Source organism: Podarcis erhardii (genome assembly GCF_964252035.2).
Source record: "Podarcis erhardii genome assembly, chromosome: 5".
Lineage (NCBI taxonomy): Eukaryota > Metazoa > Chordata > Lepidosauria > Squamata > Lacertidae > Podarcis > Podarcis erhardii.
In genome coordinates this window covers 37,427,549-37,453,002 of record NC_138509.1, presented here as the reverse complement: position 1 = coordinate 37,453,002, position 25,454 = coordinate 37,427,549, and the positions used below count along the sequence as shown (strand labels likewise).

Here is a 25,454-nt window from a genome sequence, read left to right as displayed (position 1 = left end):
TTCATTTGGTTTTTTTTTTTTTTTTTGAAGTGAACATTAATCAGCTGCTGTGAATCTAACCTGTTCATCAGAGAATGCTGAATCTTATCATAGTTTTTGAATGTAGTATATCACATGGAAATAATCTCTTAGGTTAAACTACTGCAAAAAAAAAACCACACAAAAAAACACAATCTTATGCCAGATATCTAAGTGAGCCTGTGAAGAAAAGTTGTGCTAGATAGTTCTTATGCAATTAAAACCGTATTTAAAGAAAAGTCAGATATGAAATTGGAAGCTTGATGTTTATTTACGGATTTTGATGATCCACGAAGTTCCAGATTTCCACATTACATTTCAGAGAAATAAGTCTTGAAAATACTCATCAAATTCTTCTTCCCTGTAAAACAATAGCAAATGGTATTAAGAAGCACTGGGGGGGGGCATGCATGCAGTCATTTTCATTTACTCACAAAGACATTTTTCAGTCCAAGGTGTGGTACACCTTTTTAGGTGTGCTGGCAGGGTCTGTGCTGACAAAAATGTTGCACTATTGGGGCATATTGTTAAGGAAACATATGCTTACAATAATGCTTACAACTTATGGTGGCATGGCAGAGGTGCTGTACCAATCTTGCAAACAGATAACACATGCGCAAACAGTAATGCCAGGGTTGTTAGATCATTCAAATGTGTGAAATGGCTGAAACAAAACTGAGAAACCTACGGGAAGATTGAAATCTAAGAGGAATGCTTCCAAAGGATGGTGCTGCCTGCAGTGAGGCCAAAACTGCATCCTCGCCCACATTTAAAATGTCTTCCTGGACCTCCCAGACACCAATTGTTACCTTCCTTCTAAGGCTGGTGCTGTCTGTCTTCACCCTGAAAAAACAAAACAAATTCCTTCCAGTAGCACCTGAAAGACCAACTAAGTCAGTTCTTGGTATGAGCTTTCGTGTGCATGCACACGAAAGCTCATACCAAGAACTGACTTAGTTGGTCTTTAAGGTGCTACTGGAAGGAATTTGTTTTGTTTTGACTATGGCAGACCAACACGGCTACCTATCTGTAACTGTCTTCACCCTGTTGTATGATTGGCCCTGGCTGACAGATTTTTGACTACGCTATATGCCCACCACTTTCCCTCTTTTAGGGGCAGAGCAAATTTTATTTTACTAAGTTTCCAAATAAGTCTGCAATTTACAGAGAGGAGTTCTCTTCTCTGTTTCATTTACTGAAGGAGGATATCTGCCCATAAAGGTTAACTGTAATTGTTACCAATTTGAGGAAAAACAACGTAATTATATTTATTTTAAATAAGCACCATCGTTTTAAAACAAACAGCTACTCGTCAAAAAACTGACCGGGTTTTCTCTTCAGTTTCTTGTGGTGGACCCTTCCAAAAATCAGCATCTGAGGGACCATCTTTCTCATCATTATTGACAGAATCTGTGAATGAAAGAGTGATTTAGTAGTATTTAAAATGATTTTAGGAATGTCACATTTTAAACTATGTTTGTAAGCTGCCCAAAGTGGCTGGGGAAACCCAGCCAGATGGGTGGGGTGTGAATATAGCAACAACAACAATCTGAAAGCATTTTCTTTATTAACAAGTCTCATTCACAATCCAATGAAGGTAACATTCTCAATCTATTTTTTGTAAATATTAAAACAGGAGAAGAATTGGGAACAACAGGCTTATGGATACGCTGCAACTATATTTAGCTAGCTTATATTCCAATATCAGCATTGTGAATAAGACTGACCAAGCCTTTCCTCTTTAAAATCCATCCCTTTGTAATCATGGTGTGCTTTTCTTCCTAAACAGGTAATTTTGGCATGGGATTTTGTGGGCTACAGCCCAACTGCATGAAGGCATAAGAGAAACAAATATTGTTGCAGGTTTAAATGACTTATGTTTATCACCTCTTTTCCTAATCCCAAACAAAGTATCTTTTTTAAACAAGGCAAAAGATGCAATGCAACTAAATAGCCAATGTGGTTTGGGTCCCAACTGCCTATTGGCTGTTTACAAACTGTAATTTTCTGCACTTCCACATGAGCATCAGAATGTACTTTCTTGCCACCTATCAACTCTGCATTGCGTTCAGTAGAATGGACATTTGAATGTGTATTCAAAATGCAGCCCCCAATCCACATCTTTGTGCATCTGGCAGCACCTAAGTACTTCTTAAAAAAAAAAAAAGTTGGAGCACAGAACTTAATGCTTACTTGGGGTAGAAAATCTCCTGGTAACATGAGCTTCTTGCCGGCATTTTACAGAAAGGGCAACATGTGTCTATCTGGGTCACATGCATTTAGGAGGCCGGGCTCTAGGCTGGCCCAGGGACCTGCCTGCCTCTCCTCCACTTTGACTGAGACGCTCAGCAGGAATGTGGCTGCGGTGATGGGCCCACCACTCCTTTAAGCCAAAAATCAAGATGTCACCTGCAATTTAGTTACCTTTGTCAGAATCGTCTGATTCTTCTAAGAATGACTGATCTGAAAACAGACATTTTTAGAATTATGTTAGTTACATGTCTAGTTATTCAAATACATGTACAAATATAATGTTAGAAACTCAACATCTACTTAGCAATTCCTGGCATTTGATAAGGCCAGAGAGAAATGCTAAAAAATAATAATTATGGTTTTTAACTAGTAAGCCTCAAATATATAACAAATACTTTTGGTTAATACTTTTGGTTAATACGTAAATGTCAGTTTTCAGCAAATGAGTTTACCATGAAATGTTGCTAAATGTCCAACATAAACATAGTGACCTAGGACGACATAAAGGCTAGTTCATCGGACAACAGGCTGCTTCCTCCACCAGGCCTCCTGTGCACAAATTCTCCTTCTACCCTCAACCGTAATTTGCAAACCGCATGAAACACGGATAATCTTAATTTAGCACCTGAAACTAAGGTTTGGCTTGAAATGTCAGAGTAGAAGCACCCCAGGACAGAGAGATTTGCTTTCAAACGTACTTGGGAAACCTTCCCACCTGTAGGAAATAGACCAGGCGTTTTCCCCATCTCCCCTCTTCCTCCCATGTTTGTCCTTCCCTCTCACAACCGGATGTGATCTGCAATCCCACAGGCACACAAATCCTCCTGAGTCGAATCGGCTAGCAGTTTTCCAAAACACAAAATGTACATGTAGAGTCAAATTCAACTATGAATGTTAACATTTTAAAACAACCTCGCTTTAAGCATAAAGGTTTCTTTTACCTTTATGGCTCTTTCTTTTCTTTGGCTTGTGTCTGTGAGGTGAAGATAATCTTGTTTTCTTTGAAGCTTTGGAGCTTTGTTCTGTGCTTGCTCGCTTTTTCGTTGGTTTGACTTCCTTCCTCCTTTATAAAAGGGAGTGGATGTTAAAGGTTCTATCAATGTGTTTATCCAGCAACAAAAATATTACAGAAATATATAGTGGGTGGGGAAGGACTCTTTATAATTCCTGAACAGCCAACCCTGAAAAAATCAGTGAATTTGATGTTTTTAAACTGATCAATTTGAACATAGTATGGATGCTTTTTGTTTAAGAAAAGATGTTATATGCCCTAATAAAAGAGAAAAGGTTTGAGCCAACTCAGCTGCTTCCAAAAAAGGACCACATCTTAGTTGAACATAAAGATGCAGAGTGTAACCTGAATCAAAGCTTAACCCCAGAACTGTGTGATGCTATCAGTTCTTGAACCAGGAAAGTAGAAGTGGTGTCAATAAACATGCATACACGTTTCCCCAATCCCTTGAGGGGACTTTATGCATACACAAGCAGACTTCCGTATGTGTATATTGCTAACTGGACAAGCAAAGAAGTGTTTCATGGCTCTGCTCCCCAATCCAACAGCTGGAATTTCAGTTTTGGAAAAGCTGGAAACAATTGCTTGGGAGAGGAAGATAATTTCAGGTTGTGGCAAACATCTGTTGAGGAACTCACTGGAGCAGATCATGGAATCATAGAATTGTAAAATTGGGCGTGACCCCAAAGGTCATCAAGTCCGATCCCCTGCAATGTTGCAAATACACCAAGGGGAGGAGAGGAAACATAACCCCGCTGACACAGCATTGTGCATACAACTCAGTATACCCAAACATATATACAAAGACTGTACTTTCGTTACCTGTGGTGAAAGTTTAATTTGTAAGAGCATTCGGGACAAAGCCCTTTAAAAAGAGGGGAAAAAAGAAGAATTAAATGTAGAGGAATTAAAATATCCCCATAAATTTTACATCTAACATCAATTATCCCCATAAAGTCTGCTTTCAGTTTTTGTAAGATTGCCATGTCTAGCATGTCACACGTGCTGCACGCTAATCAAAACTGTCAGCACTAATTCTGCCTTTTAATAAATAAATCGGAAAAGCATTATTAAAAAACACTTGGGGTGGTTTTCAACTAAGTTGGTGTGTGTGTGTGTGTGTGTGTGTGTGTGTGTGTGGAATGAGGTCTGCTCGCACAGAAGGAATTTCCTCACTCTCCTCCCATCCGCACTGCCCAAATGTCCTCTGGAGCGTTGCTGGGACCCCCTGGTCAGGTTTAGGACACACAAGGGAGTCACACAGGGGGAGGAGAGAGTGGGAAAGTCTCATAGAAAGAGCAGACCTTGTTCCTTGTGTGCATGCCCCACTTAGTGCTACGCTGAATTCTGCCCTTGAGGGGCTGCAATCCTATACCCAGTTTCTTGGGGGTAAGCATAACCGAACTCAATGGGACTTACTTTTGAGTAGATATTTGTTGGACTACCCTGTTGTTCAACCAAAGAAATCTTTGGTGGCCTTTGAACACAACACTAAGATATAATTTAACCACTAGAGGGATGAGCCTGAGCAAAGGGATGGGCTCATTTGCTCCCTGCTCACCTCCTCTTTTGCCGCAGAAGGTGGTTTTCAGCAAAGCCAAACAATCCACATTCTACAGAAATCAGCTGGTTTGGAATGGATCCAGACTGCACTCCCCTTTTGTGAACTCTGTACTTTAAAAAAACCCTGTAATGTGGGTTTATAAAAGTCCTAATGTAATTTTCTACCCCGAGTGAACATCAACAGTAATAATTCAGCTGGCCAGATCCATTTATAATTAGCCTTCTAAACCACTTTGAGGTTTTCTTAAAATTAAGCAGTGTATTATTAAATAAAAATAAAAATCAAAGCTCACTGTTAGAACTCACTTAATTTAACAAGTGCATTTTTCTTTTCGCCATGCTCAACGTAACCAAAATTCACCTCCCAACTCTTCAAGCCTTCTTTCTCATCACAGTGCTTACTTCCACAGGAAAACTGACCTAGAAAGCAGGCAAAACAGAAAAGAGCACTAAATTTATCTCTCCCCAGGTAAGTTCCTAACAATTAAGTTAACTGTTAAGGATACTACTACTAGGTTTGTTTAACAAGAGGGCCTTCTCAGTAGTGGCACCCTCCCTGTGGAACACTCTCCCTTCAGATGTCAAGGAAATAAACAACTATCTGACTTTTAGAAGACATCTGAAGGCAGTCCTGTATTGGGAAGTTTCTAATGTTTAAGATTTCAATATGTTTTGATATATGCTGTGAGCTGCCCAGAGTGGCTGGGGAAATGTTATTATTATTATAAAATCATGCGGTATTTACAATGAAGATAAAGTTAGTCTAAATCAGCTGCAGTCTGCAGCACTTTGCATAGGCAAGGGAAGAAAAATAATATATTGCATGATCAAGCAATTGCAATAACACTGTTTCCTTGGCTCTTCATGATCATTTGATGGTCCTGGGATGCCATACCCATACATTTCTATGGTCCAAAATCTAAGACATTGAGAAATATGAGTAATATATTGAAATCATTCCATTAGTGCACAATCCTAAACCAGCATGCCTATTTCAATGGCTGGAGGGGGTCAGAAAGGAACTCTGCCATGTGGGGGGAGGGGGTTGCCCCATGACAGAAGCCCTTGCTATGCCTAGAAAGGGGTCAAGTTCCCACCAGTGACAAACCCCAAACTGGAACATTATAGAGCATGGGGAGTTGGATCCCCAGGGGGCCTAACCCCAGGGGAAGAATAACAAAAATAAAAGGAACCTGCCCTCCCACCTTCTGCTCAGGCCAGTGTGGCTTCAGGTGTGGTGGTAGGTGGAGCAGTGGTGGACCGTGGGGTCTCAAATTTCAGTGGCGCCCTGTGCAACACCCCCTGTTTTTCACCCTGCATTCTAAACCACGGTTGCAGCGGCCCCGAGGTTCCATGCCCAGTGCAACTGAATCAATTGTGTTGCCCTAAACCCCCTTCTGGGAGAGCTTCCACTCTTGCTTCTCCCTGCCGCTTACTACTGGGATGGATACGGGAAGAGCCAGCCCACTGATGAGGCGGGGTGAAGCAGCCACCCCAGGGGATGGAAACAAAAGAGGTGTTCCCATAGACACCCAGCCCACCCCACTGCCACCAGAGAAGCACCCCAGGCAAGGGAGGCTTTGTTGGGGCCATGGTGGAACCACGTTCTGCTGTCCAGCTTTGCCGCTGGTCTCCCCCGCCCCTAGGAGTGAAGGGGGGTGGGTGGCCCAGCTGTGCAGAATGCTTTGCCTCTCACCCAGCAGGGTGGGGAGGTTTTGCAAGGGCTTTTCCTTGAGGGTAAGCCCCTCGCAGACCCACATGCCCTTCTCGGCACCACTGGAGTAACAGCTGTGTGCCAACTCATTCCCAGGCCTCCCCTGGGTACTGGCACTGATGTCCCTGATCCGGGTGACTCCTTTGTGCATTTTAAATTATTTTTGTTAACTCTCCCCACCTCACCAACCCCACTTTATGCCACGTTTTAACCTGTTGAAACTTCCCCGAGTTTTCCAAAAGCAGGTCGCCACAGAATCATAGAATTGCAGAGTTGAAAGGCACACGCCAAGGGTCACCTAGCAGAATCTCAGCTAAGGCATCCATGACAGCTGGTCATTAAGACAACCTCTGCTTAAAAACCTCCAATGGAGGGGAGTGTTGTGTTGGAGTAAAGGATGTGCTGCAATTCAGAACAAACCATTTAAAACCCGATAGGGATGAATAGCTGGACTCTGTACTGTGCACGTCTTTCTTAGGATGCTGTACTTCAGTAACGAAACGGGCACAGCATGTGGCAGCCTTGTTAAGGCATGTCCCACGAATGAAAGCCCAACATCTCGTTTGATTTCACTGGCTCTGTTGCGTTTCTAACCCCGTGTGTAGTACCAGAGACATACAGCCTCTCGGAAAATGAGACATCCCCATGCCTAGCGAGTGGTAACTATCTGTATTAATAGGCTCACCTCCAGAACTGTTTTTGAAAGATTAACCTCAGAATGTTCTGCCTAAGCTGCTAACCAATGGATTGACAGTGTCCTCAGATACTTCACTTCTGCTGTGCAAAACCAACCGTAATGCTAAAGCAGGAACCAAAGAGCACAGAATGCTGCTGCTCATTTACTTCTCCAAATGAATTAAGAGACACACAGTCAACCCTGGATAAAAGAACATTTGAATATTTATACAAAACACACAAACGGGAAACATCAGGGTTTGTTTGTTTGTTTGTTTAATCAATACGGTGTATTTTGTTTTAATTTACACCTACAGCAATCTGATGCCAGCATTAAAACTCTGGCTGATGGTGATGGGTTGGGATTGTAGCCCATGCTTCAAGTCATATGCACAAGGGAGACAAAGGATTAATAGGCTCATTTTTAGACACAACAGAGCTCTTAATCTAAGAGGGGAGGAATCAAAATATATTTATGGACCCTCAAAGGCTCGAGCTGCTGTGGCACAAAACAGCTGTTGGTGAACCTTGGAAGAGGGGATTTAAGTCACTTAAGGGTTAGGCTGATCACTTTGTTTAGTGGTATGGAGGAATCTTCTCCGACAGCTGATCGGCACGTATCTCTGAATGTTTCACCCTCAGCCGTACTGTATCTCTTAACTCACTTGCTGGAGTCATTGGGCTCCATCTACATCCTAGTGGTTTGGTGCAATATTTCCTGTTTGTGGTTGGTATAACTATTTATTTATTAAATCTGTATGCCACCCTTCATCTGAAGATCATAGGGTGTTTCACAACATAAAAATGCAAAATGCAAAAACAAATTACATAGTAAAACAAAAACGAAACAATAACTCCCCTCCCACAAACACATTTAAAAGGCCATATAATGTTTACTCAGCCAAAGGCCTGGTTATAGAGAAATGTTTTCACCTGGTGCCTAAAGATAAATAATGAAGGCGCCAGGCGAGCCTCCCTAGGGTGAGCATTGCACAAACAGGCAGCCACCACAGAAAAGGCCCTTTCTTGTGTTGCTGCCCTCCAGACCTCTCATGGAGGAGGCACATGAATAAGGGCCTTGGATGACGATTGCAGGGTCTGGGTCAGTTCATATGGGGAGAGGTGGTCTTTGAAGCATTGCGGTCCTGAGCTGTTTTAAGGATTTATAGGTGAAAAACATCACTTTGAATTGGGCCCAGAAACTAACTGGCAGCCAGTGCAGTTGGGCCAAGATCGATGTAATATGCTCAAACTGCCTTGCCCTGGTGAGCAACCTGGGTGCTGAATTCTGCACCAGCTGAAGTTTCCAAACCATCTTCAGAAGCAGCCCTACGTATAACGTGCTGCAGTAATCTAACCTAGAGGATACCAGAGCATAGGCAACAGTAGTTATCTGGGGCGTAGCTGAACCACCAGCTGTAGCTGACAGAAGGCACTCTGCACCACCGAGGCCACCTGAGCCTCAAAGGATCCAGAAGTAGCCCCATGCTGCGTACCTGTTCCTTCAGAGGGAGTGTAACCCCATCAAGAGCAGGCAACCTCCCATCCATCTAGGAACCTCCCACTAACAGTGCCTCAGTCTTATCTGGATTGAGCTTCAGTTTCTTGGCTCTCATCCAGTCCATTACTGATGTAAGGCAGTGGTCCAGCACATCCACTGCAGATAGAAAGGAGGAGGAGAGCTGTGTGTCATCAGCTCTTTGCTCACAACATACTCCAAACCTCCAGATAGCCCCACTCAGCAGCTTTATGTAAATATTAAACAGCATGGAGGATAAAAATGAACCCTGAAGTAACCCCACATTGAAGGCTCCCCGGGTCTGAAGATGGGTCCTTCCCAAGCATCACCCTCTGGAAATGACCATCCAAGTAGGACGGGAATCACCATAAAGGAGTGCCCCCCACCCTAACTCCGACAGCCATGCTAGAAGGATACCATGGTCAATGGTATTGAAAGCCACTGTGGTCAAGGAAAACTGTCTTTCTCCCAAGAGAGTTCATCATACAGGGTGACCAAAGCTTTCTGTGCCAAAAGCGGACCTCAACCCTGACTGAAATAGATCTACAAAATCAGTTTCCTCCAAGAACATCTGGCATCAAAATAACTACAATGAAAATGTTTGATATGAACCTCCTGGTTATGGAAGGAAAACACAACTTGTTTCATTAAATGATAGCTAAGAAGCCAAACCAGAATTCAAAAGAAAATGTCATTTTAAAATTAATGTCACTGCTGCTTGCTTTTCTTACATACTGGGCTGGGAGAAGCTTTAAACAGCTTCTATTGCCTTGCTAAGATGTATGCAAAATCAGAATAATGTTTGATTTGAGAATGCTAATAAAATAATATACAAAACATGTTTTGCAAGAGTAAGTTCTGCAAAACAGATTACACAACTGCATCTAGAAATGTTTACAAAATTGCTGAATGCTTGCGCCCCTTAGTGGTGAACTATATTATTGATCTATGCTAATAGCTGCTGGTAACTGCAGCTGTCTTTGTGAAGACAGCCTATGGTTTCAGAAATAATAACTGAGAAACAATAAATAAATGCAGAATATATATTAGCGGTCTACTGCATTGCTAGAACAAGAAACTGTCACAAGAAGCTATCCATAGCACAGCTGTGCTTCCTATACATCGTTTATTGGAACTTGATCAGATATATTTATATCTTCAAACTTTCTATAAATTACAAAGTATCTATGGTTCCAAGCCATCAGAAGCTCCCACTGGTGAATATTGCATTCGCGGCTTCTACCAATCTCTCCTCACCCCTGCAGCCCCAATGCCACCACCTACACAGCTCCAGAGGATGGCCCAACTTAGTTGTGGGGGCACAGGGAACTGCAGCAGGAAAGGGAAACTCTACCAGCCAGAGCCTGCATCAATAGGCAGGCATGAGAAAAGACTGGATGGACTGTCAAGGAGTGAGACATACAAAAAAACTCATGTTAGTATCAACAGTCCTCTTGCCCTGTCTACTTTACTACCTATGGTTGAATTAGCAAATGCTTCTTGAAACAATACATACTACAGTGGTTCCTCAGGTTACATACGCTTCAGGTTACATACGCTTCAGGTTACAGACTCTGCTAACCCAGAAATAGTGCTTCAGGTTAAGAACTTTGCTTCAGGATGAGAACAGAAATCGTGCTCCAGCAGCGCGGCAGCAGCAAGAGGGCCCATTAGCTAAAGTGGTGCTTCAGGTTAAGAACAGGTTCAGGTTAAGTACACACCTCCAGAACGAATTAAGTACTTAACCTGAGGTACCACTGTAAATGAAATTAAGCTTGTTTCTCAGCTATTCTCCACCCAGATCATTAAAGCACTCTAGAGATGGTAACTGCCATGACAGAACGATATAAGCTAATTTATGTTATCGTGTATATCTTGAAAAAAATACTCATTATGTGACAATGTAATAAGTAAGAGAGAACAAGTAAAAACATTCATTCAAAAAGGCTTGGATCTCAAAGTTCCCTATGTGAGCATAAAGACCAAGGGAGAATCCCCTCCTAGCTGCACCCTTCCACACTAAGTCTCATAATGTTACAGAAGGTTTATCAGCTGGCAAACAACAATTGGGGGCAGGGGCTGGAGCGCGAAGCTCCATTCTCTGAACAGAACTCTGCTCATAGAAGTTACAATTCAAACCACAATAAGAAAAAGAAAAAAAAAACAACTTGCCTTTTCCTGATACAACCTCTTTCTCATGTCTCCATCTAAATCCAAACTGTTAGAAGAATAAAAGACATGCAGTAAGTATTTTGCACTTAGACATTCAGTGCATCCAGTGCAACTGAGATATTTCTCTTATGCCTCAGGTATTGCGATTTTATTTTTCTAGTTCACTATCACTGAATTATTATGATATTGAGCTACGTGTTCCACAGAAAATGGTAAGAATGGATTTCATAGACTCTGATAACTGCTAGTAGGCAAGAAATAGGAATGATTAAAATATGAACTGGTAAGATCCACCCTTGCCTGGAATTGCTTCTGGTGTCACTCTAAAGGTTGCTCTTCCTCCACTTTATAAGTTCAAAGTGTTTAATCCAACTTTTTGTACTTCCTCTGTACCATTTAAATTTTCTCCTCAAAGGATACAGTGGTGCCTCGCAAGACGAAATTAATCCGTTCCGTGAGGCTCTTCGTATAGTGGTTTTTTCGTCTTGCGAAGCAAGCCCATTGACAGCTTAGCGGATTAGGGCTATTAGCAGTTTAGCGGCTTTTAGCGGATCAGCTGATAAGCGGCTTGGGAAAAGGGGGGGAAAAGGGGGAAAAACCCACAGGAACTCGCAAGACATTTCATCTTGCGAAGCAAGCCCATAGGGAAATTCGTTTTGCGAAGCGCCTCCAAAACGGAAAACCCTTTCGTCTAGCGGGTTTTCCGTCTTGCGAGGCGTTCGTCTTGCGGGGCACCACTGTACATGAAGAACATGGGAGCTCTTGCAGCAAGTTGCAGGATAACCTTTCATTTGTTCAGAAGACACGGTCCATCCTGAATCTTGACCCAAACACAAGGCCATTCCAACTTTTTCAAAATGTCTTATCACAGAGGTCAACAACTTGTTCATGGTTCCAGGAGCAGAGCAGGTAATGAGATGATCATGAGCTTCAGGGGTGCCAGTGAAATACCCAGCTAGATGCATGACACTACCTGGGAGCAGGGGAAACCTGTGACGGTGACTGCTGGGATCAAGGCCTATCTGAGAGCCTCCAACTCCTACAGGAATCCCAGGCTCCTTTGTATGACTAGCCAGGTCAGATCTGTACCTGCAAGCCTCTCCAGAACTGGCAAAACAGACAGTAACAAATATAGATAGTATGAATTGTCTGTGCAGGTAGGGGACAGAGAGGTGAAAAGAGCACTCTGGGGAAGTAATACAGGATATATGCATTCCTGGGGTCTTCGCCCTACCATACCCCATTTAAAAAGCTGTGTAATGAATAAGACTACGATGTATACTTTCATTCTAGGGCATTCCCTCTCCAAAAAACCCTGCTTTGAAAAGAAAGACAGACTGCAAATAACACTATACAGAAAAGTTGGTAGTTCCAATTTGCTGATCTAGATCCAACATACTGGCCACCTAGCTATACTCCCTTTTTATCATCAAATGACAAGGAATAGACAAAGCACTGTTATGCATAATAGTCTTATGTCTACTTTTGTCTGTGCCAAAGTCCTGTTCAGCCTCTGCATTTTCAGCAAGGTGCAAGCAGGTAAAAAGTGTAACCTACAGCAAGAGCCACTGTGGGTAGTAGCCACTGATAGCAATATTCCACATGAATTTGTCTATTCCTGTTTTAAAGCCATCCAAATTGGTGGCTATCACTACAGCTTGTAAGGGTGAATTCCATAGTGTCTCTCTGCACTGTGTGAAGAAGTACAGTGGTACCTCAGGTTACAGATGCTTCAGGTTACAGACTCCGCTAACCCAGAAATAGTACTTCGGGTTAAGAACTTTGCTTCAGGATGAGAACAGAAATCGTGCTCTGGCAGCAGGAGGCCCCATTAGCTAAAGTGGTACCTCAGGTTAAGAACAGTTTCAGGTTAAGAACGGACCTCCAGAACAAATTGAGTTCTTAACCCGAGGTATCACTGTACGTAATTTCTTCTGTCTGTTCTGAATCTTGCAACATTCAGCTTCATAGGATGTCCATGAGTTCTAATACTATAAAACAGCCACAGTCACCTCCATGAGAACCTGCATTCTTGTGTGTTCACACTAGGCTATACTTTGGCTTATGATTACATGCAAAACAGGACATTCTATCTACAGTTCCTATTACAGTGGTGCCTCGCAAGATGAAATTAATTCGTTCCGTGAGGCTCTTCGTATAGTGGTTTTTTCGTCTTGCAAAGCAAGCCCATTGACAGCTTAGCGGATTAGCGCTATTAGCGGTTTAGCGGCTTTTAGCGGATCAGCTGATAAGCGGCTTAGGGCTTAGGAAAAGGGGGGGGGGGGAAAACCCGCAGGAACTCGCAAGACATTTTCGTCTTGCGAAGCAAGCCCATAGGGAAATTCGTTTTGCGAAGCGCCTCCAAAACGGAAAACCCTTTCGATTTCCGGGTTAGCGCCATCGACTAATGGCGGATTCCCTCCGAGCTCCGGAGGGAATTGGCTTCGCAGGATCGGGTCTTGTCCGCGGCGGCGACGCGGGGATCCTTAAAAATCACAGGCGCAGTTGCCTGTGAACCTGGTGACTCAGCGGGCACCATTTGCGCCCCCCCAAACTGCGAAGGAGCCTTTTTAAAGGCTTCGGAACGGGGACGGGGTGCGGCGCGGTGCTGAGAGTACATTGCTCCTTCTGCGGAGTGAAGCCGCAAGCCATTGTCGGAGAGCGCTGACTTTTTCCTTGGAACAATTGGACTTTAAAGTAAAAACCTGTGAGTAAGATGGAATTCGGAAATTAAAGAATTTTTTTTGTTAAATTAGGAACGAGCGGGGAAGGGTTAAAAAGGAAGTCCGCCCGCCCCTCTTTGTAGATAATTTAAAGCAAAGAACCTGCTATCTAAGGTCGAGAGGATCCTTTCTTTCCTTTTTTAAAAGACTTCAACCTTCATGGTTTGATACTATAAGAAATTTTACTGGAGGATAAAATATTAACTTTGGGAGCTGAAGTTTCACACACACACACACACACACACACCTGGACCCGGGAGTGTCCCGCGAGAGAGCCTGTTGATGAAGTACTGAGGAGTTTGACAGCTGTCAAATTGGCTGTCAGAGGGAAAAAGAGAACTTTGTTTCTGTCGCTTCTACTGGTTATATTTGTTACAATTTGTTGAGAATAAGGAAGGACTGATACAAATTAAATTGACTATTGGATTTGAGCTGAAAAACATTAAGAAACTAAAATCCCCCCTAGAGGGGGTTTAGGACATTACAAGAGTGGCTGGAGGAGGGAGGAGGGAGCTGGGGGCACTGTCATACAGTGGTTCCGCTCCTTCCTCCTGGGCCGTGTTCAGAAAGTGGTGGTGGGGGATGAGTGTTCAGACCCCTGGCCGCTCACTTGTGGGGTGCCTCAGGGTTCTGTCCTCTCCCCCATGCTTTTCAACATCTACATGCAGCCGCTGGGAGCGATCATCAGGAGGTTTGGGCTGGGTGTTCATCAGTATGCAGATGATACCCAGCTCTACCTCTCTTTTAAATCAGAACCAGTGAAGGCGGTAAAGGTCCTGTGTGAGTGTCTGGAGGCGGTTGGAGGATGGATGGCGGCTAACAGATTGAGGTTGAATCCTGACAAGACAGAAGTACTGTTTTTGGGGGACAGGAGGCGGGCAGGTGTGGAGGATTCCCTGGTCCTGAATGGGGTAACTGTGCCCCTGAAGGACCAGGTGCGCAGCCTGGGAGTCATTTTGGACTCACAGCTGTCCATGGAGGCACAGGTCAAATCTGTATCCAGGGCAGCTGTTTACCAGCTCCATCTGGTACGTAGGCTGAGACCCTATCTGCCTGCGGACTGTCTCGCCAGAGTGGTACATGCTCTGGTTATCTCCCGCTTGGACTACTGCAATGCGCTCTACGTGGGGCTACCTTTGAAGGTGACCCGGAAACTACAACTAATACAGAATGCGGCAGCTAGACTGGTGACTGGGAGCGGCCGCCGAGACCATATAACACCGGTCTTGAAAGACCTACATTGGCTCCCAGTACGTTTCCGAGCACAATTCAAAGTGTTGGTGCTGACCTTTAAAGCCCTAAATGGCCTCGGTCCAGTATATCTGAAGGAGCGTCTCCTCCCCCATCGTTCTGCCCGGACACTGAGGTCCAGCTCCGAGGGCCTTCTGGCGGTTCCCTCACTGCGAGAGGCCAAGTTGCAGGGAACCAGGCAGAGGGCCTTCTCGGTGGTGGCGCCCGCCCTGTGGAATGCCCTCCCATCGGATGTCAAGGCGATGGACAACTACCTGACATTCAGAAGACATCTGAAGGCAGCCCTGTTCAGGGAAGTTTTTAATATGTGACATTTTAGTGTATTTTTTATCTCTGTTGGAAGCCGCCCAGAGTGGCTGGGGAAACCCAGCCAGATGGGCGGGGTACAAATAATAAATTATTATTATTATTATTATTATTAAAATTCAGACTGAACAAGATAGAACATTTGTTCTCTTGGGAAAGTTACAAGGTGAAATTGATGTTTTGGCTACAAGCGTCATAACTCTGGTCTCAGCAGCAAACAATTTTGTTGAAGTTGATAAGGATTCGAAGCAGGAAGCTCATACAACTGGACAAATAGAGAAACTTGAGAGTTATGAGAATATGGAGAAGGAGACATATGCTGTTCCTGAAGAAAAGGAAGGAGGAGCTGTAATTTCGCAGATATCAAATGAGAGTTGCAATTTGTGGCCTGACATGAAGGCAACAAAGGAGAATAACAATTTGATGTGGAAAGCCTGGCCTGAATTGGTGAGCCTAAAACTGAGAGATCCCCTCATGTGGAGATCTGAAGACCGAAGGATTATAAATTTGATCAAGGTGGAAGTTGGAGCTTTAGGGACATTTGGACTTGAAAGGAGTATGTTGGAGTACCCCATAGGCTCTATTTTTAAGTATGGAGGGCTGGCTGGAAAAAATATGGATCCTGTTGGGCCGAAGCCTCTCCGAAATCTGGGGTTCAACATTAAGGACTATCAAAAAGGTCGGCAGAGAGGAAATGAAAGAGATTTAAAAGCCTCGGATGTGAGATCTCCAGGCTAAACAAGATATTGAGCTGATGATCACTTGTTGGGGACTGAAACCGGGAAAGGGGTGGGTGGAGTCTGGGAATCCAAAGGGTATATAATTATAACTTGCTTTGTTTTTATTTTGTTTTGCTATTTGTTTGGAACTGGAGAAAGCCGTGGAAGGGAAATTTTGGTCGACTTTAGGAAAAATGTTTAAGAATGAGCAACAATGATTGAGTATTGATGTTTCAATTTGGATAAGGATTTGCTGAATTAATAATTTAAATTGGAATACAAGAAGGGGAGGTGTGAGGAGGTCTGAGAAATAAGTTAAATGAAAATAAGTAATTGGAATTTTATGTGTTTTTAACTGTTTTTTCTTTTAAATTTTGTATTTTTGTTATTTTTTCTGTTTAATTGTTGTTTTTGTGTGTTTTTTTTCTGAAAATGCTAATAAATGTTCATTAAAAAAAAACCAAAACGGAAAACCCTTTCGTCTAGCGGGTTTTCCGTCTTGCGAGGTGTTCATCTTGCGAGGTACCACTGTATTGGCCACAGGTGTTAAGATACTGGCTATGTTTCTACCTATAGTCTCTGCAATAGCATACATGGCCTTAAGAGAGATTACATTCACTTGGATGAACATAGACAGCCCCCCGAGTTACAAAATTTGTCCAGCATGTACCTTGTTCTCTTTGTATTTAGTCAGATCTGCTATGCAGTACTCCTTGAATAATTTATCGTAGTATTTCTTGCTGAGCCTCTTCTCCCTGAAAGACGGAGACATTATTATGGGTTAGTTGGTTAGACAACGCAAATGTGGGCAAAAGATAGAAGTTTTTTTCTATCTTTTTATCTTATATTAAAAAGGCAGGAATACTAGCAAGGTAGTTTTATAAATGTACAGCTGTCACAGAAAATTAAAGAAAAAGCACAATTCAATGACCTTTTCTTTAAATACTTTAACATCCTATGCATTTATGCAGAAACCACCCTGTGTTTAAATGGGGATAGTGAATGTAGAGGTGTAGAGAATTGGTGGGCCGGTTGGACAACTCCCATCAGTCCTGGCTAGCATGATAAGGGATAGCCAATGGTAAAGAATGAGAGGAGCTACAGCCCAACAACATCTAGAGAGCCACAAGTTCTGCACATCTGGTGCATAGAATTGCAGCCTAACACACAGCTGAGAAACAGCTTTGAAGATGCCTTGTTTTGTAGCATTAAAAACAAATCACTAGATTGCTTTTAATTGGCAATGCACAACAATAATTCCCACTCACTCGCATCATGAGTGTATTAGCCACAAAAGTATACAATTAGACTCCTTAAGTTTATCAAGCCATTTTACATAAAAAGACTATGTATGAATTAACATATGAATTAACAAGAGAGAAATAAATGAGATCAATCCCAGGCCAAGTTACCAGTTCATGTCAGCTTCATCTTCCTCTCTCCACAAGAATCTGTGGTTTTCTCTTATAATGTCAAGGTCAGTCTTGTCATTTTCTCTGTTAAAAAAAAAAAAATCAATCAGTTATCAAATTATTATTTTTTTAAAAAAGATCACCTCTCTTCATTTGTTGCATTTCCTTTCAGAATCTCTAACACATTCAGTTTCATTTTATAGCTCACTTTTCCAGAAAAATCTGTGTCCAAAGTGGCACATAATGCATACAAAATACACAATGAGCAATGTTTGCCCCTGCCCTTATGCAGCATTTGAAAGGGTGGAACACTTTGCAATTCAGCAAGGAAGAAAGTCTTAAGCAACTTCTGCTCCTGACCCAATGGGGAGGGAGGTTTGGCTGGCTGTAAAATGCCTTAAGTCTGCCTCCCAACTGAGTTGGTGAAAACATGGAACCCGTCCATCCCTCTACTCTTCTGTGCAGGGCTCACTGGACTCTTCAAGACCAAATGAGATGTTCTGCCTTCATCTTACATGGCTGTGGGATGGGACCCCCCCCCCCACTCTGCACTATATCATTGTATTGCTTTTCCCCAACACAAACAACAACATGGGATGGATGCAAGTAAATTGTAACATGTGAAGCACTCCAGAATTATCCAGAGTTTACTTCTGCCCGGCCCACTCCTATTTACTCAAAAGTACGCCCTCGGTGATTTCACTTTTAACTTGCTCTCTATTATTTATGCATAAGATTACAGACTTAGTAACTTCTGAAAGCAGACAGACTTCTGTAATTATTTTGTACTCACCCTGAACGTTTGAAATCTTCTTTCTTGCCACCATAGTACAAAATATAGTCATTGACCATTTTCTTATGTCTTGCATACTGACAAAAATTAAGGAATTTGCTGACAGCATTTTCCTGCTTCCCAAATAAGAAATAAGATAACTGGAAATCTATCGTTCCTATGCTGAAAGAACTCTGCCTACACCTAGCAAATTTGGAAATGGCTCATACAGCATATGAAGGACCACTCAAGGAACAAGACAAAGATTTCTGCAAGAGAGAAGTTGGGGAGACTGGCAAATCTAGTGACAAAATTTTACCATTCCAAAATAAAATCTACACTGGAAGGTTCCAATTTGGACCATTTCATACAAGTGTCAACCACAGTGCATTTGCCAAAATTAGCACTATGACCACATGATGTAGTTTTCTGATGAAAATACTGAACAAGGAAAATACTCATAATATGGTAATTCCCGATATAATGTCTTATAATTTTTTTTTACACAGGCTTCTTCTGTGCTGGTTATTTTTAACCAAGGACAGCACAATAAATACAGGCAAGTAACTGCAGGGGTGGGGGCAGAATATTTAGTTATTTTAGAATTGTTCCAGAACTGGTTACATAAAAGACGTCTAGAAGTGTTGCTTCCTTTGTCAATAAAGCAACAGGCTTTCAGCCATGCTATCATAAATCATTTATCAAGCTTCTAACTTACACAGCACGTATACAAATATAGACAGAGAGCTCTGCCCCTAGGATATAGCACTAAATATTACAAGACAAGGCATAGACAGTTGAACTTTGTACACTATTACTGACACAGGCCTAATATATATGAAGCTGAACTAAGGACACCTCGCTCCATGTAAATAGAGAAAGCAATCCACCCATCAGCTGGATTCATGACAGACAAGGAATGCTACCCCAAATGAGGTAAAGCAAAACAATGGAATATGCTTACCGACCAAAAGACACAAACTATTCAACTATTAACACCGTATTTCATTGAAGAGGTGTCTGGAGCGAATTGGTCACTGCCTGTATATTATTGACTAGAATCCAGCTTTGGAGTCTTACCTGTCTTCCATCCACACGTTTGTTGTCTTAAAAGACAGCAAGAACAGAAGTAGGAGAGTCCAAGTTAGTTCTTCTAATCAATTGAGGAAGCCTCTAAGTCAGACTCAATAGCACTTGTGGTGGTGTAGTGGCACTGCTCACCAGGTTCCCCAATGCAAAGTGTGGTTGTGGGCATAATGGCGTCAGAGTGGCTCCACCACTGTGCCCACACTGAGCTCTCCTCCTGGCAACTGGCAGAGATGCTCACTGTTTAGAAGCCAGGTGAGCGATGCTACCCCACCTGCCCTACTGACTGCAACTGGTACTGTTCAACCTGCTGCAGTAGTTACATCTGCTGAATTCTCCTTGTAATAAGAAAAGGGCACTGAGGCTCACTAGGAGGAGTTGCAATCCATTTGCCTCTTTTCCTCTCTCCAATAGCCTTCAGTCACCTTCCTGGAGAAGAAAAGCAGCACACGTATCACTAAAGAGCTCAATCTCACTCAATGACTCCCTCTCAGGTCATCATATTGTCAGTTCTGCTCCAGATGATATGAAGGAGTGTGGGTGGGCCGGTTGTGTCCAGTCAAGTTGGTGTTTCTGTTGGGAGTTCAGAAGGAATAAATTGTTCTAGCAGGTGGTATGGGCAAGGGCCCTGATTGGCAGGTGGTAGCAATGGAAGAGTGCTTCCTAGAAAAACTTACATATAACAAGATTATATTTGTGGCAAATTTAATGGCTGGTACTTAACTTTGTTCAGCAAATTCCTCTCTTAGATCATGAGAAATGAAATCCTATACCCTATACCTAAGGAAGCAACCTCTCAAACAAAGGTCTCTTTCATGAAGTTTCCTCTTCTCAAAATTAAGACTAACTATTTCTTCATCAACGCAAATTTAAAGGATACAGCATCCAATGCTAGGAAATGAAATCTTTGATTTCTTGCTTCTTCCCTGGTAAAGACAACAATGTTATTCTAGTTGTCTACATGCCATGTGCTTAATGCTGTTCTGAAAACATTCCACAAGTATGGCAAAGTACCTGTCCCATTCATCTGTCGCCACCTGTCTGTGGGCCACCTTGCTCTGTTTTTCTTTCTGGAAGGGCTTTTTGAGTAATGCATCTTCATTCCTTATCATGCAGGAGGGGAAACACACAGAATTGGTTATTAGATGAAAATACATATAAACGGAGCAGCAACTTAGTGTTAAAGGAAAAGCTTACCCCCTGTCAATAATTAGTTGGACCACTTGGAGAAGGGATGGGAAGTAGGAGGTTGATCTACACCACCACTCATTCGCCCCCCCACCCCCCATGGTATAGAGCAGGGCCAGCAACTCCCACTGCTACAGCATGGGCTTCCTCTACACCCCTCTATTGCTTCTGGATTAGCAATTGGAAGGCCAATGGATCATCCTCAGGAGTCAGACTTGACCCTGGATTTTCCAGGCACTGATCTCTAACTTATTGGATAAAGGAAGCTGTGTTGGCCCATGAGAAAAACCCCAAAGTCCACATTCCTAAATAACAATAAGTAGTACTCAGACATCTGGGATCAGGAGCAAGGGCTTACAGATTGGAACATGTAGCTTTCATATGGGTTTAAACTCTAGCAAATCTCTAGATATTTAGCACTATGTGTTAGTTCTCCATAGGAATCGCTCCTAAAGGACTACCATGCAAAAAAAGCTCACTAAGGTTTCTTCTCTGCAAATCAAATTGCATCTCTATCTTGACATCTGAGAAACATTACAAGAGTTAACTAGGAAACTACTTTCTTATTTTCAAGTTTAATGTCTGCTACTTCTTTACATCTACATGTTTACAACACTTCTGATGCTCTGAGCAGCTGGTAGAGATGAAAGATCTATCCCTGGAATGCAACCCAATGAGTTGCTTAGCTGCCTTTATGTATGTCTTCTAAACAGGGACGCTCTAGTTCTTTCTCCAAGACATTTATACAGCTGAGACAGGAAGTCTGGCACTCTATGCAATGCGCTGGTGTCATCTACAGTTAGGCCAGCCCAGTGTGCAGAAAATGTTGCACTAGAACTGACATTCAGCCAAGGCTGGGGCAAGGAAGTTATATTCTTTGATCTACTCTCCTGAAGTTAAACAGACAGCCCCAGCTGGTTTTGGTGTTGTTGTTTTTGAATGCTGTCTTCAGCACAGGAAAGGCAACTAACCATTAGATTAATAAATAATCCACATAAATAAATTATTTAGGCATGTTTAGGGATTTACTCCCAGGTAAGTGTGCATAGGACTGCACCCTTAGTTGCCACAAAAACGAGTAATAGGATATAATAATCAAGCAGCAAGAGCACTCCATTCCCTTCCAGCAGGTGTCTTATTCTTTCATAGCCTGCTGCCACCTGGCTTTGACTGCTTTGATCTCTCATTCAGTAGCTTGATTAATCCTGCTGAGATGTGGCAGAGGGAAAATCAAACTAAGGGACCAACTAGGCCTCAGTGCTGTTCTTGTAGAGATGAAGCACAGAACTGCAAGAAATGAGATGGCACAGAGACACTAGTTGAGCACAGCAGTTCTCCCCTACCCCACTCCTCATTGGAGACAGCACTCTCTGTCAAGCTTGAGAGAAAGAAGACGAAGGAGTCTGTCATTTACACTCCTAGGGAGGACCTTATAATACTACTAGTAAAAGGCATTACCTATTTTTCTGCTGGTCCGATTTCTCTGCTGTTTCATCATCACTAAAATCAGAGTCATATCCTCCATGGCCAAGGATCTGGGAGGGGAATTACAAGACACAGAATCTAGTAAATTTAAGTATCACAAGACACTGATTTAAAAGAGAATTGCCATCATTTCTTACTAAGTTTAAAAGAACAAGAAGCATGTTTTGATAGCCGATCCAAACTACTTATTGGCTTCATAAACAGAGAGAAGATGAGAGGAACTAAACAGATTTCTGCTTGTCCCCTCTGCTTAGAAAACCACACCCCATAAGAACAGCACTTCATCAATTGTCTCTGACTCCAGAGACTACTGAAGAGGACTGTCACAACAGCAGCAGCCACACATCCTTGCATGTCTCTTCCAATGAAGTTTCACTTCAGGAGCACATAAGAGGTGATGTGGGAATGCTCCAACTTCCCTCTCACCTAGGAGCAGAAGATGTAAAGAGGCTCTCTGCACACATATATTCACCAGTGCATCAGAAGATCCTAGTATCATCTACATGTTATTGCCCATCTTTCAGTGGCTAGCCCATCTTTGACTTTCTCAGGTCTTTGCACAACACCCTGCCAGCACCATGGAAAAACCAGGAGTTGCTAACACGGTGCCTTCCAGAGGCTGCTGGACTACAACTCCCATAATTCCTGACTACTGGCTATGCTATGGTTTTAGAGTGGAATCCAAAAGTATCTGGAAGGTACAACATTGGCTACTCATGCCCTGACTGACAGGTCCTAACACCTTTTCAACCAAGTCCTCCAAGTAAACTCTACAGTGAACTAGATTCTACTTCTGTCTTATCTAGGAAATGTTACAGAGATGATGGAACAAGGCAACACCATAAGCCAGGCACTGAAGCATCTAGGACTGGTTCACAGAGTCCTATTTCCAGTTTTTCTCTTCACACAATCAGCAATAGTGGCTCTCCAGTGAAGCATACAGTATGTCCATGATTATAAATTTACAGGAAAAAATATGTCAGAATGAAAATATGGAATTTATTAACTAGGATGGATCCATAATGTTCTTTTAAAGGTTGCATAATACTTCTTCCTTACACACAATGCACACCAGCATTCGGTCTCAATTTAGGAGAAAGTGAACTTTTCCCCTTTCAGTAAGTCACTCTCTAATATATAAATTGCACGCCTGGTTTAGAAAATGCCATACACTGATCAAAGAGCAATAAAAGGATATAATGATCCCCAACTTTCATTTAGGCTTATGAGTAAAAAGGAGGGATTCTAATCTGTAATTGTGAGACAGCGCAAAATCAAGATGTGATAATTATTCTGCATAAAAAAGGATGGCATGCAAGAGTGCCATCTTATGTACGGGGCATCACCAGAGTAACTAGGACAGACAATTACTATGAAGTAGCCCGACAGCATTCATTGTTATGAGAATAACTGCAGTAATACCTGGCAATACCTTTCTGCTCTGAGAGGCCAGAGTTCAAATCCCTACTCTGGTATGAAGCCCACTGTGTGACCTTGGGACATTCAGCCTAACCTACTTCACAGGGTTGTTATGATGTTAAACTGAAAGCAAGAGAGGCACCTTGAACTCATTGGAGGAAAGGTGGGTTATAAATGCAGTTATAAATATATAAAATCTCTGGTGGTGACAGCTTATTTCTGTTGTCATTCTTTATCTGCAGCTCCAGGAATTAACATGTTCTTGCAGTTTAGTGCAGATTATTCTTAATAACAACTGCATGTTTTTCTATACTATTTTAATACAAGATATATACAAACTGTAACAAGACTAGAATTTAGTCATGCTGGCCACATGACCTGGAAGCTGTCTGCAGACAAACGCCGGTTCCTCGGCCTGTGGAGCGAGATGAGCACCGCAACCCCGGAGTCGTCTGCGATTGGACCTAACGGTCAGGGGTACCTTTACCTTTTAAAGGCACATAGAATACCTCACCCTTTAACATTTTTCAGTGACAATGTGTTTGGCATAGTGTTTAAAAGTGGCGAGAAAAGAATGTTTTTCCGTCCTTTCAAAATATGTATATGGAAGAAACAGTTCTAATATGCAGTAGCAATTGTGAATACTGAATCAGAGGAAAATAGTTATTTTATGTGTGTCTTTTAACTGGCCTGGGATCACTAGATAAAAAGCAGTATGTAAATAATCTTTTTAAAAAAAAAACCCAAGCAAGCATGTTTACATAACACTTACGATAATTAGAGGACCGGGTGGAGCTGTGGGTTAAACCACAGAGCCTAGGACTTGCCGATCAGAAGGTCAGCGGTTCAAATCCCCGCAACGGGGTGAGTTCCCGTTGCTCGGTCCCTGCTCCTGCCAACCTAGCAGTTCGAAAGCACGTCAAAGTGCAAGTAGATAAATAGGTACCGCTCCGGCGGGAAGGTAAACGGCGTTTCCGTGAGCTGCTCTGGTTCGCCAGAAGCGGCTTAGTCATGCTGGCCACATGACCCGGAAGCTGTATGGCGGCTCCCTTGGCCAGTAAAGCGAGATGAGTGCCGCAACCCCAGAGTCATGACTGGATCTAATGGTCAGGGGTCCCTTTACCTTTACTATGATAATTAGTGAGGCTGAGAAACACAAGGCTGAGGTTGCAATCCTAGATATCAGGGGTGGAAAGCCTGTGGCACCCCAGCTGCTCTTGGACTCCCATCAGCCAGAGCCAGGATGCAAAAGCCAGGGATGGGGGGAGCCACAGTTTACAACATCTGGAGGGTCCATTTGGTTCTCCCTCTCCACTGTACCATTTCCTTGTGCGTGACCTCATCTGCGAGCAGCAGCAAAATATTACACTGCAAATGTTGCCGAATCAGTACAGAAAACAAGATTAGAGCCATTTTAAAATAAAGCCAGATCCTCTTTTTTTCATTTGCACTTTGTCCTTCTTTCAAGAAGCCGGCTGGGAGGCACCCACGACTTTATTCCCAAATTAAACTTCGTGAGATAAGACTGATGAGAAATAAGTTGCTTTTCCACGGAATTAAACTTCAGGCCTCCTCGGTCCAAGTGTGACCCTGTGCCCATCAACCTACACCATACCCATTGCTAGCCAGTGCAGAATTTACCCCATATATATAAACAGCGGTTTTTAAAAACAAAAACAAAAAACGTTTAAGTGGTAAGCTTCCGACATTCAAACCTTAAATGCGGAGAGTGGTGGACGTACGCATGCAAGTTTCGGGGTCGGAACTGCCTTAAGAGATGTGATTCCCCTCCTGCCTCCTGTCCCCACACCCACAGGAGAGTCTTCGGGACTATTATTCTTATTTTCATTTTTGCTGCCCGACCCGCAGCGAGCGCCTTCCCAGCCGGTCCCTGAGGCGACGGGCCTCCGTTTCCTTCTCCCTCCCCCGGGGCGAGGGGCTCCGACTCACCGCATTCGAGAGCTTCATCTCCGGCTGCCGCCCCGACTTCCAGCCCGTTCGCTTTGCCTGGGAGGAAGAAGCGAGGCGCTTAGGCCTATCCTCCTCCCGCGCAGGAGTCCCTCAGAGAGAAAGGCCCCGTCGGAAACCGCGTCCGCAGCCCCAGGGGGCCGGCTGGAGAAAGCTTTGGCCGCGCTAGGCGGCGACTCTCCGGGGCCGGATCCTTGTC

At 43.1% G+C, this 25,454-nt stretch overlaps 1 protein-coding gene across 1 annotated transcript; it reads right to left on the bottom strand.

The window, feature by feature from the left end:
- Positions 1 to 265: 265 nt before the first annotated feature.
- LOC309342958 (protein FRA10AC1 homolog) lies at positions 266 to 25,406 on the bottom strand. The gene is made up of 14 exons (XM_081863961.1): positions 25,238 to 25,406; positions 21,842 to 21,918; positions 20,210 to 20,299; positions 20,076 to 20,121; positions 18,131 to 18,207; positions 17,338 to 17,421; positions 16,596 to 16,680; positions 10,927 to 10,972; positions 5,153 to 5,266; positions 4,106 to 4,148; positions 3,213 to 3,334; positions 2,443 to 2,481; positions 1,344 to 1,428; positions 266 to 379 (listed from the first exon to the last, which is right to left on the bottom strand). The coding sequence occupies exons 1-14, from the start codon at positions 25,253 to 25,255 to the stop codon at positions 337 to 339; spliced, it is 969 nt and encodes a 322-aa protein (XP_081720087.1). The 5' UTR covers positions 25,256 to 25,406; the 3' UTR covers positions 266 to 336.
- Between the last annotated feature and the right edge of the window lie 48 nt (positions 25,407 to 25,454).

Bases quoted from the DNA above. Each gene is read 5' to 3' on its own strand.
- LOC309342958 (XM_081863961.1), bottom strand. The intron at 20,122-20,209 runs GTACTTTGCCAT...TGTCTTTACCAG, and splicing joins GCGACAGATGAATGGGACAG to GGAAGAAGCAAGAAATCAAA. The intron at 5,267-10,926 runs GCAAGTTGTTTT...CCTGCTTTCTAG, and splicing joins AGAGGTTGTATCAGGAAAAG to GTCAGTTTTCCTGTGGAAGT.